Source organism: Neopelma chrysocephalum, unplaced genomic scaffold, assembly GCF_003984885.1.
Source record: "Neopelma chrysocephalum unplaced genomic scaffold, ASM398488v2 Primary Assembly neopelma1_23b, whole genome shotgun sequence".
Classification (NCBI taxonomy): domain Eukaryota; kingdom Metazoa; phylum Chordata; class Aves; order Passeriformes; family Pipridae; genus Neopelma; species Neopelma chrysocephalum.
The window spans coordinates 5,982,849-6,001,771 of NW_020897692.1; the positions used below are offsets into that span (position 1 = coordinate 5,982,849).

At 35.5% G+C, this 18,923-nt stretch overlaps 1 protein-coding gene across 3 annotated transcripts in view; it reads left to right on the plus strand.

The window, feature by feature from the left end:
• Positions 1-18,923, plus strand: part of RNGTT (RNA guanylyltransferase and 5'-phosphatase) — a 187,289-nt gene that overhangs the window by 29,362 nt on the left and 139,004 nt on the right. For all 3 annotated transcript variants that reach the window (XM_027695540.1, XM_027695522.1, XM_027695530.1), the window contains exon 9: positions 15,491-15,626. In XM_027695540.1, coding sequence (XP_027551341.1) covers positions 15,491-15,626 — 136 coding nt within the window. The remainder of the gene's footprint in view (positions 1-15,490; positions 15,627-18,923) is intronic.

The window sequence follows — 18,923 nt, forward strand, 5'->3', positions numbered from 1 at the left end:
GAGCATTGTTTATCATCTTATGTTGACTAAACATTGTGAAATAGATTAGAATTACTGTCAAATAGTTCAACCATAAAATATTTTGGAGAAATTTACTGGAGCGTGTTCGAGCCCTGAGTTCAAAGTCCTTTGACTTATCCTTGCTTAGTTTGTCCTGATTTGAAGAGTTTGTGCCTACACTGTGATCTTGCTTGTTCTGTATCTGGTTTCCAGGGCCCTTGTTCCATAAGCAGCAGCACGGCACACCTCCTTGTTGTGGCTCCAGCTTTCCTTCTGGAGCATGTTTGCCCCAAAAGGAAAAATGCAGCGTGAACAAATACTTCTCCCCTCCCGTTTATAACTGCCTATATGTGAAGATGTGTACATTTGCATCTCAGGTTTAAAAAAGTGAACTTTAAATTAAAAGATCTGTGAAGCTCATTTGGCATTGGCACTCTTTGGTAAAATATTTCCTTTGTACCAGCTATTTGGGTGTATGTAAATACTATATGCAAAGTCACCGTGTTTTGGGAAAAACCTCCTCTAAAATTATATTGCTTTAAATTATTATTATTAAAAATTAAAAAAAAAGTCACAGTTCTGCAACTATTCTGTCTGGTTTGGTGTAAATTCTATCCTGTATATTTATTGAAACAGTTGTCAAACCTCTGGTGTCTTATAAATAATCTTAATGCTAATCTATCTATAAGGCACAGAAATCCAAAGGGCAAATTTCTGACTACTAAAATCATGCCTTTTGGCTTTGCTGAGATGAAATATACGTTGTATGGTAACAGTAGCTATGAGGTAGGTACAACTTTACTTTTTTGCAGTGCTGTGTTTCTGAAATAGTAGTTACTATCTGAATAAGGTAGCTGTAACAGCATGTTCAAGGCATTTACTGCATGACTGTATTATCAGCTTTGTACTGTAAAATGATTAACCCAGGTGGGTAATGGCTTGTTGAACCCCTTCATATGTATCTCGTTAATATTCTTTATAACAGATGTTTGTTCTAATGAGTGGAGCTGAATGTTCAAACAGGAGTAGAGTTGGTAAAGTAATGAGACACCAGTTTTGAAAAAAATACTGCTACCACTAAGAATAATAAAAACTTGTAAAATGTCTGTGGAATAATTAAAATCAATACAATCAAACAAGACTGGGTTTTATAATGGTAAAATGTGACCTGCACTAAATGCAACCTATTAAGGGGCATAAGTTATTTTCCTACATTTGTATGACTACCTTTTTTATTTTTCACAACTGTACACATGCAGTTTTAGTAAAAAATAATGAATATGATCATAATACTATAGCCGTTCAATTATGGTAAGGCAGCTATTTAAAAAATGCAGAACATTGTAAAAGACTTAAATTTGGAAAATATTCATGCAAGTTTGATGACTTACAGATATCTCAATGTGAATAAGTAGGTGCAGAATGTAAAAAAACTCTTTGAGAATTGCTGCTAGTTGTCTAAAAGGTGTTTGTAACAAAATAGTTAAAAACATCTCTGAAGTTGATTATTTTTTCATGATTAGCAAATTACATTTTGGGAACAAGGCCTGTTGCCTAAATAATTCTCATTTTGTTGGTATCACAATATAAAATAAAATAGTAAAGCTACACTTCACTGTATGATAAAAGTGGTGGGCAATTTTTTTATTGTTAATCAAATAAGTTTATCTCAAATATATCAACCAATAAATATGTATATATGTATGAAATATTGATTTATATTGAATATAGTTCTTTTGATTTAGTTACTGTATTACCATTCTTGTGATAGCTTCGTAGGCTTCTTCAGTTCAGCTTTTTGTACAAATTGAAGAAAATTTCTATTTTTGTTAAAAACCTTAAAATTATTGGCGGTTGCAGCCTCTTCAGAAACAAATGTGTGGCCATTACTAGAAGGAAGTCTACTTGGTATGTTTTAAGATAACTTTTTATGCATCTTCTTAGAACATAATGAAGAAGAGGTTGAAGTTTCTCCCTGAATTTCCAAGGCTCAATACTTTTCCTTTTCCTATTACATGATGAGTTGAAGCTTACATACATAACAGAAATTGCAGATTCCTAATATAAGAAGTTATCCAAAAGTCATTTGGTCCAGAGTAATTAGTGAAAATATGATTGCTGCTAAAGAACAACTCTAAAAAATATTAAGAAAACTGAGAAACAGATCTTTTTGCTTGTTTGTTTATGAAATTAAGAGGTAAAATATACTAGGCCAAAATTAGGTGGCAAGGTAGCAAAATGGTTGTCTCTCTGTAAAGGATTAAAGAAGAGGTAGTTGAATAGGTTCATGAAAAACTATTATCCCTGAGAGACAGGTGAAGGTTATAGAGAAAACTGGGATAATAATGAGAATGATGGAGGACAGAGAACATTGGAGAGTAGTACTAATCCAATTAAAAAACAAATCTATGCACTTGAGATCTCATTATTAAGAACAAGAGACCAGCTTGTCATGAAAGCAGACCTAGAGAATGGAAAGATTGTCTCCTGGGAGCAAAGATATTAATGTGGAGTTGAACTTGAAGGAGACTCTATTGGGAATGAAAAAGAAGCCATAGATTAATTTTTAGATGGGTACAAATGACATGACCAGGTTCTCGTGAATGTGGAATTTTGTGCCCAGTACTGGGAAGTGCCTGAATCGTACGTTTACATAATTGTTAGGGGATTCTTTCCTAATTTAGAGAAGGGGGACAAAAATATAGGATGTTGAGATTTTCAGACATCTTCAGAAATGGTGCTAGGAGGAAAGTTAAGGGCTGTTAATCACTGGAAAGCATTTGTGAGTAAAAGAGTTTTTCTCAAGGTATGAATACTCCCTTCCTGGGCACCTTGCTTTCTGACCCAGATAGCTAGTGAGGAGGTGAATTATAAATTGTGTTTTGAGTGTCTTGTCATTGAGTCATGTTTAGGGTTAATACGTGTTTATGGTCTTGGAGTAAGGAAAAAATGTTTGCCTCCTAATCATAGGATGGGATGAAGAACCACACAAGAATTCTCTGGGTACTTTTAAACCACGCCTTCCTTTCCTTTTCCTTCCTCCTCTCCCCATTTATCTTGAGACTTGAATATTAATTGGTTTTGATGATCAGTTGGTAATTCTTCTGTGATTCTGGCACATTTCAGTGGTGTGAAGTTTTAAAGGACAGAAATATCCAGGGGATGGGCATGTATCAAATAGACTTTTCAAGATCAAATGGATTTTTTTTTAATAGGAGTGACAGGTTTTGTGAACAACCCAAGATATTTGATTCCAAGTTAAATGAGCTTTATTCAAATTGTGCTTACGTGACTATCAGCAATGGGCAAAACCTCAACTGGTAATTATACGTCATTTTTGTGTGTAGGACAGCCACTCTTCTTGCATTTGTTATTTTCTTTGAATGTCTTAAAGAAGTAGTTGTAATGGTTTTTCTGTTATTATTTGCGTGAAATTGTCAAAATGGTATGGTACTTAAAAAAGAGATTTGGAACAAAAAACCTTAGTTAAAAGATTAAAGTGACTGTTGCTAGTCCACTCCTTCGGTCTCTGCAGTGTGTTGTTTTATGCTATGTATTTAAGGTCTTTGGAAAGAAATGCAGTTTTTGTTTATGTGGCATAGTCCCTTGTGGTCCTTCTTTATAGTTATTTTGACTATTCTTTAAGGGAAAAGAAACTCACCCATTTTTAAACTAGTTCTGTACATCTACCTCTATAGCTGGAAGATTTTCATTTAGGAGGAGTCTGCAATTCCTATGGAATTTATTTCACTGACTTTATTTAGACTAATATTCTTAACTGGAGATAGCATATATTTTGTCTGGAAACTGAAGTTGTGCAAGTTATTAAAATGGTTGTAATAAAGCTTTTACTCCCCTCCAGTTGAGATTAAAAGCTATAAATAAATGGCTTTTATAGACTACCGTACTAGTCAGTTGTTAAGAACCTGCAGGTTAACTTTGAAGTGTGTAGTGATAACATAATGTCAGAAGATTCTGCAAAAGTATAGAAAAGTCACATACGTGATTCTGGATTATAATGTGTAAACTGACTTTCTAATAACTTCTGAAAAGAGCAGTTCGTAGATGTTAAGCACTCTGAACAGCACTCCTTAATTTTCTAAAAAGCAGATGCCTAATTCATGGTTTTATTTTGTGTGTTTAGGTGGGAGGGAAAGAGGATATGATATGGGATGGGGAGACAGGAATGATGTGTTTTGAAAGTTGGAGGTTTAGGAGCTGAGATTCTAGTTGTTGCTCACTCTGGATCTTAATAATCCTGTACGGTTGTATTGGGCAGTAAATTTAGGATTACAAGTCTGATACCAGCCTGTTTTCCCCAGCATTAAAACCTGTGAATATAGTGTGCTTACTTGAGTTTTCATTTGCGAGTGAAAAAATAAAGCTTTGATAAATTGAGTTCGGATTAAGAGCACTTTCAGTTTGTTTAGCATGTCTCCCCCTTTAGGTAAAGACGTTGTAGCTCAGTGTGAAGAGGCTCCAGTACAAGGTGACCTCATCATCTCCACCTGCTGACATGTTGTCCTTTTCTCCTGTTTTACCTATTGTGCAGGGAATGAGAGCATGCCTAGACTTTGGCTAGCAGACTGACTTTGACAGCAGAAAAGGGGCTGCCAGATTTTGATAGCCAGACTCATGGGCATCACCAGATAACTCATTGGTTTTGTTTAACTATTAATTAGGAACCAGGGGAGGTCTCTCCTGACTGGCAAATAGTCGGTCAAAAGAGGCAACACAGAATGTCGTAAGGTGTTAAACTAATATCTGGAACCATTTGGTATAAAAATATACTGGTTTTTGTGGGATTTTTTGAGGTGATGATGGTGTATTTATGTGTTTGTTACTAAGGCATTTCCATACCACTTTGTTGCTTCTCCATCTCATGAAGTCTTGTTTTTAAAATTGTTGAATCAATGTAGAGGAATGAATAAGTAGGTGTGACAGAACATGTCATCCCTCATCTGGATTCAGATTTACTTGAATGGCCAAATAAAGCATTCTTTTTCTAGGTTGTGGTTTCTCTGTCAGCAGCACCATCAGGACTCCGAAAAGAAGGGGTAGAAGGAATCTGTTGGTTTTGTGTCCCTTTATTGAGTGGTTAAGGAGCACTGCTAATGCGATACCATACAGGAAGTATATTTTGTGAAGCAGCAGGCTTTTGACAGTTTTATGGTCACAGTTCTGGGCTCTTTGAAAAGTACTACCTAACTGATAATTCATATATAACTATTTGAGTATTTGGACAGATTGTCTTCTAAGCAAGCTCTTTTGTTTGTTTATAAATAGTTAATGCATTAAAATGCTTATTATGCAGCTTGTGCTATGAATACTAATCTTAGAATATTCAGCTGTAGTCCTAAAATGTTCTAATTAGATCAAGATAAGTGGTGTGCCTGCATGGGTACCTGATGTTCAAGCGACCACTATCAGTGATTACTGCTTTATTTATTTATTTTATTTTCTGCCATATGACTTCTGATAGCAGAACAGTGCATCCTGTGCTTCTGGTTCTCCTGGGGAGGGATTACAAACACATCCATGAAGTGTAATGGCTTCAGCTCATTCAGGGAAGAATGACATTTGGTTTGTGAAGTTTAGCTATATAGATATCTAGGGCAGCTCTTTCTCTTGGAGCTGGTCTTCTCTGTGAGCACAAATGGTAGTTGTGTTCCTTCTGAGACTTGTGCTGGCGATGCAAACAGAATTGACCCAGCATACATTCTGGCATAAATCAGTTCAAAATTAAGGGAATGTCCTTTTTCAAAGCTGTGTTACTCTTTCCTTGACTGCTACATTATAGCCCTCTGTGAGAGACATTATGGTTCTCTTGTTTGGGGAAAGAAGGAATGTAACTACTTGTCATCTGATGTGAAATTAATTTGGTTTTCTTTCATATACATATATATACACATATATATATATATTTTCTTTTTTTAGCCTGTTGCTAAATTTCTCTTTAAATAGCCAAAATATTTTCAGACTAAGATTCTAAGATTTGTGGAGAGGGATGGGTCAAAAAAGTTCAAGCAAACTTGAAGCTCTATCTGTCATAAATAATGAAGGTGATAGTAACAACAATAATAAAAATTATGAAAGAATTCAACAGCTCAATCAAGCTTGAGGTATAATTTGTTCCATTACTCTTACAGCTTTTAAAAAAAGTAATCAGACCATTACACCGTACAGTTGTTTTCCAATAGTGTTCTAATCACTAATTTAGAAATGTGCTTTAATATACACTTGAGCACTTAGGATCATTAAAATTTGGATGAAATAAAGAGAATCTAGAATTTAAAATAAATGTGTTAGTATACAGATTGTATATGTATGGGTCAGATCTTTTCTAACTCGTTAATAATTCTTTTGTTTTACACCAGACATGTCATAATATGCTATAAGAACTCTTCAATATATAGTAGTTGTAGATTAATTTACCCTTTGTTGTAGGTCAAATGATGATTACAAGGCAACTTGAAATTTAACCCGTAACGTTTAATATCATTCTAGAAATAAAGAAACATCCCTCCCCCCCAGCACTCTAACTTAATTAAAACCCTGGAAGACAGACAAGAAAAACGCTGTAACTGGATAGTCTTTTTTAACCTTGCTAAATTCTTGGTTTTACCAACAGAGTTTCACAGTCAAATAATATTTTAGATAGAAAATGTAGTTTTACATTAGTTTTGAATTTACCATCTGTTAGATTAATTAAAGGCATCTTTATCTTTGATTTATAAAACAGAAAAAAATAAAGTTTGAGCTCAGTCTGAACTGTGATTAGGAGGAATGATACTAGTTTCCACACTTCATAAGCATTTCTCCACAGTCCTTAGTATTACTGTTGTCTCCTTCATTCAAAAACTGACTTCTCTTTTAATGCTGGTGCACCTTGTATGCCAGGTGAGGGGATACCATAAAGTTGTATAATGATGCAACATTATTTCTGTCTTTTGCATTAATCCATTAGTTATGTGATCTCATGCTCTTTGCTGGTTTGGGTTTTTTTTGACTGCAGCTGAACTTCTGTGCTCTCACTGACCACTGTAGCAGCTATATGAGCTTTCTCACTCGACAGAGTTAATTTAGAACCTTGTAAGGCGGCGAAGTGTGGTCACATCTCTTCCTGCTTGTGGTACCTTTTATATATCAAAGCTTGCATTGTTTGTTACTGTAGGTTTGGGCATTCTGAAGATTTCTGTAGTAAATGTCTTCTGCAGATCCACTGTCTCACTTTTAATGATGTTCAGGGCCATAACAGTCACAGAATATCCTCTCTGGACCTTGGCTTGTCAAGGGGGCAAATGAAAAGGGAAACTTGCATTCAGAGTTTAATGGAGAGTGGTGGCAGGCAAAAATAAGAAAAAGATTTTGATGCTGAGTGAGGTAACAGTGGAGGAGACCGATGAGTAATAAAATTATGGAGACGGAATACCTATATAAGCTGTGTAGTATCTTTTATCCTACAGTGGTGATTTGCACAAAATTACACCATATACAGGGAATACCACCTTAACAAATCTTATGGAAATTAAGTTCTTTTTTCTCAAATAAGCAGGATGAATTGATGGATGTCAATTCATCAATGCCTGGAAGTATTTAAAAGACATGTAGATATGGTGACACTTAGGGACATGGTTTAGTGGTGGACTTGGCAGTGTTAGGTTTGCAGCTGAATTCAATGATCTTAAAGATCTTTTCCAACTGAAATGATGCTACGAATATCAAAATTGAGCATAGCCCTTCCATTGTGATACATGAAATGATCAGTGAGACAAAGAAATTATATTTTTCCACACTAGCATTGAGTCAGGGCAGCGATATATTGAAAAAGTGATTCAGAACATGAGAATGAATGTTGGAAACCTTCTGATGAAATTAGATGTTGGCATAGCAGATGCAGTAGGATAACTTTCTTGACTCTAACATGCATATTGGAAAGCATTAATTTTGTTTAGGAAAGATGCAAAATAAATATGAGAAATAACATTTTATTTTCCTAATAGCTGAAGAATAAAAAAATTGTTACGGAGTTCAGGTTTTGAAAAAATCACTACAGTTTTGTTAAGATAAACTTCTGGGTTACTGCTGAATCTGCTGCAGATACCCAGCCTGATCAGAGTTGTCATTGTGAGCACATTTGAACACCTAATGCAAGCTGAGTGCTTGATCCCCATAATAAGAGTTTAGCCAAGACAGTTTTAAAGCCTTAGGGAACTGATCATTTCACCTCAAGAAGACATCTTAAAATTGTGAAAGTTAACCAGAGGCTGAACTCTTTTGAGGATGGAGAATTGGTGGAGAATTTTGACATTTGACAAATACAGGTGCTACTGAACATAGTAAGAGATACACAAGGATACATTTACTTACTAAAAAGCAGTATTTTAATATTGGGGGAAAAAATCTTGATTGTAGAAAAAAAGTTTGGATCATTGATAAAAAGGCTTTGCTTTAAATTTAAAACATCATGATTGTAATGAGAGACAAAAAAGAGATCAATAATGCATGTGTTCTCTTTATAAAATGACAGATTTGGTTAAATTAAGGGAAGTAGTTAATAGAAAGACTGAAAAACACAGTCAGAAGTGTAGATGAGGAATGAAATTTCCTCTGAGTTCAGTCTACCATTTTGGTAGGAATTTGTATAAGGGAAAATTGGGTTTTTGACCTAGGAATACTGGTAGATCTTATGCTTCTGGACTTTGACAAAATTGTGATTTTTTTTTTTTTTAATAGAGATTGAGGCTAAGAAGTTTGTTAGAATTTTAAGATAGGTAAAGAACAGATTGAAAGAAAATGACAGTGGATGCTTTTGGAAGAAAATACATAAAAAGCCACAAGTGGAGATCCTGAATATTAATTTTGTATTTTCATTAAGAATTTTGAATCAGAAACCAAGTCTCTTCTGACAAATGAGGGAGACAAGCCACTGAATTCACTGAGGAGCAGAATAATAAAACTAGAAGGATATTTAGTTGTAGAAAATGCAAGGTCAGGAATGAGAAATATTGAAGCTGGAGGCTGTTAATTGGAAATTACTGTCAGTCAGAATCTAAGGGATTTTTCAGTTTAAAATGCTGTGGAGACTGTTGATGGCAGACTTTAACCTAGAAATATGTGAGAGAAATATAAAGTGTTGTTATACTTAGCACAGACTAACTTCCAAAGGCCTGTGTGTGTGTTTTTAAAAAAAGTTATTTAGAATGTGAACTGTCAAGTTGGTACAAGATTCTACAGGAGCTTATGTGTATTAAGTAGTGTTTCTTGCTGGTTGATACACTGTGTACTCGTGCAAATGAAAACATGTACAAGTTTGGAAAAGGTGTTTGTGATAGCTGTCAGTGTGCTGATTAAAAAGACATTGCTTTCCTTTTGTTTACACGTTGAAAATAATATTATAAGACCTCATGTAAGTTCCTTGTGTTTTTGTTCTTGTATTCAGGTTTTATCATTGTATTCAGGAGACAGAGTTTGAAGTAGCAACCATTGCTAGCAGCAATTAATAGAAGAAAGCAAGATGAGCCTTCCTCAGTTTATCAGGACTCCAGTGTGTATTGTTCCATCTGCCACAAGCCAGCTTCAAACTTGTCTAATTTAAACTTACTCTAGATCCAGCACAGTCTGGATTTGGGTCAGAACGTGGAACTGCAGTGGCGTAGTGACACAGATAATATCCTACTGTCAGTGGATAGAGGGCAGTCATTAATTTTCATTCTCCTGGCCTTTTCTGCAGCGTTTGATGTCTGGCCAGAAGTCAATGCTTGCTTACTAGGAGGGAGTGTCAGGGTCCAAAGTAGAGTGCTCAAGTGGCTTGGCCTCATCCTGGGTGATCAATCTACAGAGAGGCGACGTGCTCATGATTTTGAAGTGTTGCCAGTCATAAAAGGAAATAAGGAAATTAAAAATCATATCTGCAGCAGGATTTCACTGTTGCCTCTGCATCAGCGAACATATTAGTGATGCTAGTTGCTATTCTGAGTTGGGTAATGCTTGTTTGTGTGGGAGGGCAGCGCTTTCACAAGACTGAATTCTAGGCTGTGTAATGAACTCACTTGGGAATGGAGAGCTACCGTGTATTTTGTGCTTGGAGTTGATGATGGAATTTCTTACATTTTGCATTCTTTAATGTGATAATACAGACACAGGCATATTTAAAAAGGAAAATGAATAAAAAGCAGCAACAGCGGTACTGTGTCGAAATAAATAATCTTCTTTGATATAACCTGTCTAAAGAAATACTGCAGGGCAAAGAAAGCTCCTAGAGGAGCTGAATTTTTAATCTTCCTTTAAAACAATATTTCTAATCCATTTTCTACTTCTAGATTTTTTTCAGAAAATTACTTTTGTGTTAAACTCAGAAGATGAGGTCTTACAGTTTTGAGGAAGCTGTGCCGTATTTTTTTTATATTATACTTAAGGTTTTTAAAACTCCTATAGAGCACCAAATTAACATATATAACCTTTTTGCTAAGGTGATTGCTGTCATTTTGGCTAAGAAAGAAGTTAAACGTACATAAAGCGCATCACAAAATTGAAGTCAGGGGCAAAACTACTGTGAACTTCTAGGAGATAGTTTTGCTGTAAATATGTTTTGGCAGACACTACACCACGTGTAGTGATGTACTGTGCTGGGGGGTATTTTCAAAGCCAGTTTTGTGAATCCTGAGAATCTGGGAAAGAAGGTAGAGGACACATGTGGTGGGTACAGGATTGGATTTGGAGCTTAGGAGATACAGTTCTGTTCTTGTTCCTAATCTCAATGACTCTAGGCTATGGGACACCAAGTAATTTGCCTTCTTTTGCATTAAATAGTATTTTCCTAAAATACTAAAAAACTAAAAATGCACAACCACCACCAAAACAAACTCCACTGAAAATGGAAGTCTGATAAAATCATTCTTATAGCGTGTATTTGGGGCCCAGCTGATGTGGACTGCATGAACAGGATATATGCGGAGGCAAATGAGCCTTTGAAAGAGTTGTCTTTATTTGGGTATGCTAAAAATAATTGATTTCCAAAGAGAAAACTTTATTTGGTTGTTGACATTTTTTAAAGTTTAAAGATTAAAGTTATTAATACTCTGGTAGGTGATTTGGAGATCTGCTTGTCTAATGCCAAGAGCTGTAGTTCTTTGCTAATGAAATTTTCATCCTATTTCCTGAATTATCATGTTAATACTAATGTCCAATTAGAATTAGTAACAGACCTTGCCTCAGGATCAGAAGTGAATGAAAAGTAGCTTCTAATGAAACTTCAGATTTTAGCATTTCTATGATGAGATATTTTATCTGCTTGTGAGATTAATCTGTGTGGACAGTGTGACCCTTTTTTCTTTAACTTGTCAGAACTTCTGTTTCAGTGGAAACTGGTTTGTAGTGGTTGGATTGACAGTTTGAAGAGATAATGATTGTAGCTCAAACATGATTCTGTGCTTCCGTATATAGTTTTCAAAGGTGAACGAGCAGTTCTGTTATTGCTCTTATTGCTGCTCTGCTTTTGCTCTTTTATTCGCTTATCTGGTTTTACATTCAAATTGAGCCATCTAAAACAGGACCACATCATCTTGTGTACTTGCACAGAATCTAAAACAATAGAGCCTGGTTACTAATTGGAGCTTTTGGGTGCTCACATAATAGAGGTAATTAGTAATAAATGTACAGCTGTAATAGCAAGTAGCGTTCACAGTGGGCAGTACAATGCATGACAGTTAAGCTCCTATGTGCTGTCTCTGGTGAATGTATTTGAGAAATCATGTCTTTTCTTTCTCTGCCTGTATGGTGTTGCCCAGAGGCATGCTCTGTATTCTGATTTAAGTGCTTATCTGCTAATACCAAATTTTTTTTTTGTCTTCAAAGTCAGCACATGCCATTTCTCAGTAGCTCTCTGAAGTAAGATATAGAATCATACAAATTCTAGAATGGTTTGGGTTGGAAGGGACCTTAAAGATAATCTAATTCCAGCCCCCCACCATGGGCAGGGATGTCACCTACTTGGTCAAGATGCTCAGGGCCCCATCCAACCTAGCCTTGAATACTTTCAGGAATGGGGCATCCACAATTTCTCTGGGCAACCTGTTCCAGTGCCTCACCGCCCTCTGAGTTATATAATGGAGGTTCCTGGTGATCTTTGCTTAGGAATCTTTTGCATTCAGTTGTAGGATTTACCATTGTCCCTCTTATTTAGAATTTACGGTATAAACAGCTAAAACTGACAAATTTTAAAAAAGAGAGAAATCATGGAAGAAGAGATGTAGCTGTGGTTTCAGAGAGAAGGGATATTCCCACTAGTGGTTGGTCGAGGTATCCAGCTACCAACTTCTAAGTAAATTTCCACAGATTTTATTTTGAGTGAAAGATCTAGAGAAAGCGGTGGTAAGTTCATTTCGATATTCAAATAATAGATTTTGAGTAAATCTTCTGTATGTTGTCTGAACCTGTAGATGCTTTACTTTAGATGGCTGAAAACAAAACTTTTCACAATTTGTGTTTTCGTTTTTTTCAAAACATTTGAAAGATCACTTATTATACCACACATGTAATGAAGATACAAGTATGGGGTTTTTTGAAGTGCTAGGTCTTGTGAAGCATTAGATGCTATCTTGTCATTGAAGCAAGTTACCGGGAAAGCATGTGCTTAAACCAGCAGTGAATATGTGAGTGCAGATTGCTGCTTAAATTTATTTATAGAATTAAAATTGAAGTAGAGTGCTTTTATTTCTGTTTTTTACATACCTCTTCTTCTATTCCCATGGATTCTTTTATTTTTGAGAAAAACACAACATGTTCTTTTTAGTTAGTTTTTGTTTTGAATAAATTAGCTTGGTTTGAAAAATGAATGTTGTCTGTAGAGTATTCTTGCTTCTGAAGAACTGATGCCATGTTTTCTAATTGAATGTATATTAACTCTTTTTTCCATAAAGCATCTCATGTACAGCTGTCAGCTCTTCTAATGTTGCTTCTCCCCTCGCTTAGGTTTTCTGCTCATATATGTCTGTTTTTCCCCAACTGATTTGTAGCATCTTGAAGTACTCATCTTGTGTGTGGAGAAACACTAGTTGAGCCGATGTATAGTGAATTATGATAATAGTCATAATACTGAAATAAAGTATTTATTTAAGCGGCACGGAGTCCTGTGCTCCTGAAGTCAGATCTGCTGATTTCTAGAGGGAGGATCTGTGCAGACAACAGGACAGCTGCCTGTGTATACCATTTGCAGGGCTTCTGGGAGATGCTTGCTGCTTTGTTTTGGCAGCAGAGATCCTGTGGGCATTACTTGTAAGAGCAGTGGTGAATTTTAGAAACAACTACTGATAGCTTGTTATTTCTTTATAACCAGGACCTTCCAAGGAGAAATGGATAAATTATGAAAAGTATTGTTCCCCCCCCATGTCCAAAGACAAGTATGAAAAGCTCTTTGCCAAATGAGTTTTCAAAATATGCTTGCTAGCTTTCACAATATTGTGGTGTGGATGGGGAAACTACTATAATCTTTTACCTTTAATCACATATTTTTCTATTTTGTACTGTCAAAGCAACTGTACTGCAATCCAGATGGGTTAGTTGCTCTGGGAAGATCTCTGTCCTTTCCCTATTATCTGAGGCTATTCAAGAACATTAAATGTTGTGAAGTTTTAGAACCTTTGAACTATCTTGACTGTAGTACTCCTATTTTCTTTCTTTTTGGTTTTCCGTGATTTTTACTTCTTTTGCAGAATAAAACTTCTGTAATAACACTTTTTCTTTTAGAATGGGTGAAATGAATGGATCACTAAAAGAATAAGCTCAGGATAGGGTCACACTCTTAGTTTTGGTGTAGAACACAAACATGGTCAGTTATGGCATGATCGGGCATCAGTTTGTTTACAACAGCTCAGGTGATAATCAGTAAAACTGACATAACTCAGATTTGACTGAGACACAGAACTTGGACCTGCTTTGGATTTTGCATGTCAGCTTTGTCTCTTGTCTGATTATATTTTGCACTGCTGTTCAGCCATGGTGTTTCCTGTGTGAACATTTGGACACATCTTCATAGCTAGATTGTTCTTTTCACTGATCTTACTAAGTGCTATAGCATCTTGTTTGTTCCTAAGAGGCACTTTTCTGGTGTTTTTTGTTTTGAGCCTTCCAAGCCCCACAACAGTTTCTATCTTACTTTATCACATCAGATTCAAGGTTCTAGTCTTCACTTTCAGCACTTATGGTATTTGAATCACAGAATGGTTTGGGTTGGGAGAGACCATAAAGATCATCTAGTTCCACCCCCCCTGCCATGGATGGGGACATTTTCCACTAGACCAGGTTGCTCAGAGCTCCATCCAACCTGGCCTTGAACACTTCCAGGGATGGGGCATCCACAGCTTCTCTGGGCAACCTGTTCTAGTCCCTCATTGCCCTGACAGAGAATATGCTCAGCACCTTCATTAGTTCTCATTCACTGCCAAGATGTTGACTTATTGCACCTGGCCTTTGATACTGGTTTCCACTGAAATTTCTTCAGTTTCCTGTCTCTGGTCAGAAGGTGTGTGAGCTCCTAGGCTGCTGCACAAGTTTAAGACCTTTGTCTGCACAGCTGCCTTGTTATTCTTCCTGAAACTCTGCTTTAGTACTCTTGTTGCAAGGATCAAAGAAAACTTTACAAAGGTAACTTAGGTGTGTTACAGCTATTGTGCTGTTTAGCATCCCTTGTGGATTTTGTCCTTTTTTTTTCATTCTTTTTTTTCTGTTTCTTTTTTCTTTTTTTTTTTTTTTTTAATATAGTACCTGTATACCTGTATAAAACAATCTGTGAGATTAGCACAGAGAGGTCTAAATTAATGACTTGGGCTCCCAAGTGCTGTCATAATATAAAGAAATTTGTAGAAAATTCATATGTCTGGAACTGAAACAAGCTCACGAGCTACTGGTGATAGTATAGTAAGATTTGGGGTTTTCTTTGTGAGAGAAATGTACTATGGCTAAATTTGTCGGTGTTTTAATGAGAAGTGGCTCAGTAGTTGGCTGGGCCTTTTCAATGCTGCAGTGACAGATAGCCAGCGATACAAAGGAAGGGTGGTTCTTTCAATGAAATTCTCCAGACTTATACCTGACAAAGTTCTGGTCCACTTAATAAAGGAAAAGCTGGAGTAAAAGATCTTTGCTCGAAATCTAACTGAATTAGCCTCATGTATTTCTTACAGTATTAAAACCTCTGTTATTTTTAATAGACGTTCAGGCATAATTTTAGCTGAACACAGCAAAATTCTTATTTTTATATATATATATATATTCTGAACTTTTACCTTTGAAATATTTTCTTTGTGATAATTGCATTGAACTAAATTATCTGCTTTCCTGAGGCAATAGGTTTAAACTTTTAAGTGTAAAAAAGTTATTTTATCGTGCTTAATATCTGTCATGATTGCTTGTTTTTAGCACTTAATATAAAACAAAATAGTAGAGATTTTGGGGATGTACCTTTAACTATAATATCTTAACATTGCATTTGCAGGTACATGATGCTGATTGATGGCAAGAATGAAGTTTATATGATTGATAGAGACAATTCCATTTTTCATGTATCTAACCTGGAATTTCCATTTCGTAAAGATCTTCGCACACATCTAACAAACACTCTTCTGGATGGGGTAAGGAGCATACTGTATAACTGTTGTAACAATTTCAGTGCTGTTCGCTTTTGTTCAAACAGGGCCAAATTTTTAGGCTTGGATTGGTGAATCATAGGATTTCAGGAGGAATATAGATTCAGTCACTGGCTGAATGTGGGAATCACATTCCATAAGAAATTACCTACAGAATAGCAGCAATGACTGCTCAGGGGGGAGCTGTTTGTCTTTGAAATAAATCAAGGTATTGAGATGACATTCTCCAAATATGAGAAAAGGCTTGAAGAGAATCAAAAGAAATGATTGCAGAACCTCATCTCTTGCTACAGCTTTATATTTTGAAACAGTAAACGTGGTCTATTTCATACAGCTCATGGAAATACTTCTAAAATTTGATAAAATTTTCATAATCTTTTGATAGACTTGTGATTTGATGTCTTTGTTTCTGTCACCTTTATTTTCAGATGATCTGAATTATTAAATTATTTAGAAATGGCTTACTTTAATTTGTTTAAGACCAAAACATTTCTAAGTTGTCATGCTCATTTAAATTATTTAAACTTGCTAATGATTTTTTTGAGACAGTTGTAAAACAAGCTGTAAAATGTCTGTATTTGTTGTTTGAAGGCTGGGCTGGAGTATTCATGGTAAACTTTTCAGAACAGTAGCCACAAAAAGAGGTTATTCCTTTCTTGACCATTTTTTTAAACAAGAGCAAAAGAAATTCATTAGCTCTTACACTAAATCCCTGTCAGTGCAGATCAGTGCAGTTTCCTGTTACGTTTCAGTAGCGTTGGAGGCTCTATATATTGCTGTAACTCCTCCTTGCTCTCAAGTATTGAATACCTGAGATGATATTCCATATTGGTCTTCTGAGGCCTAATGCACTTCTCAAATACAGGAGACCATATTGTCATTATTAACTTCTTTCCTTTCTCAGGCCTTTGATGTCAGTATTCTTCTTGAAATGTCACTTCTGTGAATGATCTGTCTTACTGAACGCACATTTACATGTGAAGCATGTATAAATTGAACCTGTGAGGATAATTACTGCAAGGAACGATGTACTGTCTAGGGGACAGAGAAGCAGATAATGGAATACTTTCCACCATCTCTGCTTCACTGAAAAAATGAGAACATAATGCAAGAAATGCGATGCTGTCATCTCAGAAGTGGTTGCACAAGCTATTGTGTCTGGTAGGAGCCTCTTCAGCCAGGCAGCTTCCTAATGACATACATAGTATTATTCTTAATGACATACATTGAGTTCCATACTGTTGAGATAAAAAGCCTGGAACTTTTTTTTTATGATGCCCCTTCTAAGGCTCTTGAAAAAGTAATGGCTTGCTGGTGTCCATATGGTGCAATCCTAGGTGTTCCTGAGGGAAATCGCTGCTCTTTTATTTATTAATTATTTTTATTTCAAAACAGCTTTTTTAGTGAAGGTGGCGAATATGGACGTGGTAGAAGATGAGGATATTGAGATATGTGTGTAATGTGGCTGTGGGACACGGGAGAAGGTCTCTGATCTGGTGTGTTGTGTTTCCCAGATTTAAGTCTCTTAAGAATAAATTAAGTTCTGTCATGTACCCAGGAAATGAACTATAACTTTGCTTAATTTGTTGTTCTGTTAAAGTTTGACTGTTACAATGCATTTTGGTATTTACTGGCATAAAATCAGTCAGATTTGCCCCCCTCCATGTTTTTTTCATGAAGTGGAAAGTAAAATGACATTAAATGAACAAGTACCCTGAATGAAGTACTCTGAGATAAAACTAAAACCTTTCAATGGATAAATACATTTCATAGTACAGATTTCTAAATTTATTTTTATGTGGTCAGTTAAATAAAAAGCTGTTGATGGAATATTTCTTTTTTCGATTGAAATTCCTTTCAACAGATTTGAGGATAAGATTTGCCTATTATTTGAAGCATCAGAACAGCTTAACTTTGTAATTGAATATTTGTTGAATGTTGGTGTCAAATGACAATTTTTGTGAATGATCCTTTACTTTGGATATATGCATGATTGATTTTATTTTATATTTTAAATCCATGAGAAGAAGAAGTTGACTTTTTCTGTATTAACATATTTTACTAACTAGAGCTTGAAGGGCTGTTAAAGTTAATTCTTTAGCTGCAGGTTGAAGTAGTTCATACTTACTGTCCTTGAAGTATCTCTCTCTCTGTCAGGAAATGAGTGTAGAATGTGGTGGCCCAATTGACACTGCTTTACAGTAATCTTAAAAATACGAGAAAGAAGGAAAGAGAAAACAGAAATATCAGTCCCATGTGGCAAAACTACTGGTTTTAAAAATACAAAAGATTAGGTTATTCCCCCTAACTTTATTTAGAATGACAGTATATATGAAACTTTCATAAAGGCAATTTCCATGCATTCAGGGATCTATTAACTTGCTTTAACGGTTCTGGTGTCAGCCTTTCATGTGGTTGTCTTTGAGAATTTCAAATGCATTTATGGTTCACTTCAGGCTGATATTACTTGCAAACAGTTCTTACTGTGATCAGTAACATCTTTGATGATGACAGATCTCCTGCAATACTTTGTGCTCATCTCCAGTTCTTTGGTTGTAGTTGTTCTCCTGGCATGGAAGAAAGTTTTCTGCAAAGCTCATTAAAGCTAATTTGAATATTACTTACAGGTGACTAGTATAATATGAATTATTCCTGTAGAAGCCAAGTGTTTTATATCCATTCTGTTATCTGAGGGAATGCATAGAATTTTGTTCAACTGTTTTGACTGTCATGCAAGAAAACTAATTAGTTATTTTCAGGAGCTTTCTTGGCATTCTGCTGAGCTTTTAAACAGTTGAGTAGAAAATGCGGAGGCATTCTTTGGCTTGAATTACATTTTACGATTTTAATACAATTTTTTATCTATTTTATTTATATATAAAATATTGTTAACACTTGAAGACTTAGGATGGCCAAGAACTCAAAAAAACAGAGAACAAGGTAGAGATTTATTTATGTTTTTATATCAGTACAGACCTCTCTTATTTTTAAGCTCTCTGAGAAATGGCATAACTTAAAACTTTTTGAGTTTGCAAAAGCTGGTGAAAAATAGATTTATGCAAAATAGATTTAAAAAAAAAGGGGGAAAAAAAAGCTGTTTTGATTCCTGAAATACAGCAGTGACTAGAATTGTATTAAAGGTAAATGGACAAAGGAGGAGGAAAAGGAATAATAAATGTATTATTAGATCTGATTCCATACTCTACATCAACAAAAAATGCATTTTGCAAGTGGCTGGTAAAATTAGATCTGTTGCTTTGTGCTTAGATTTTGGATTATTTT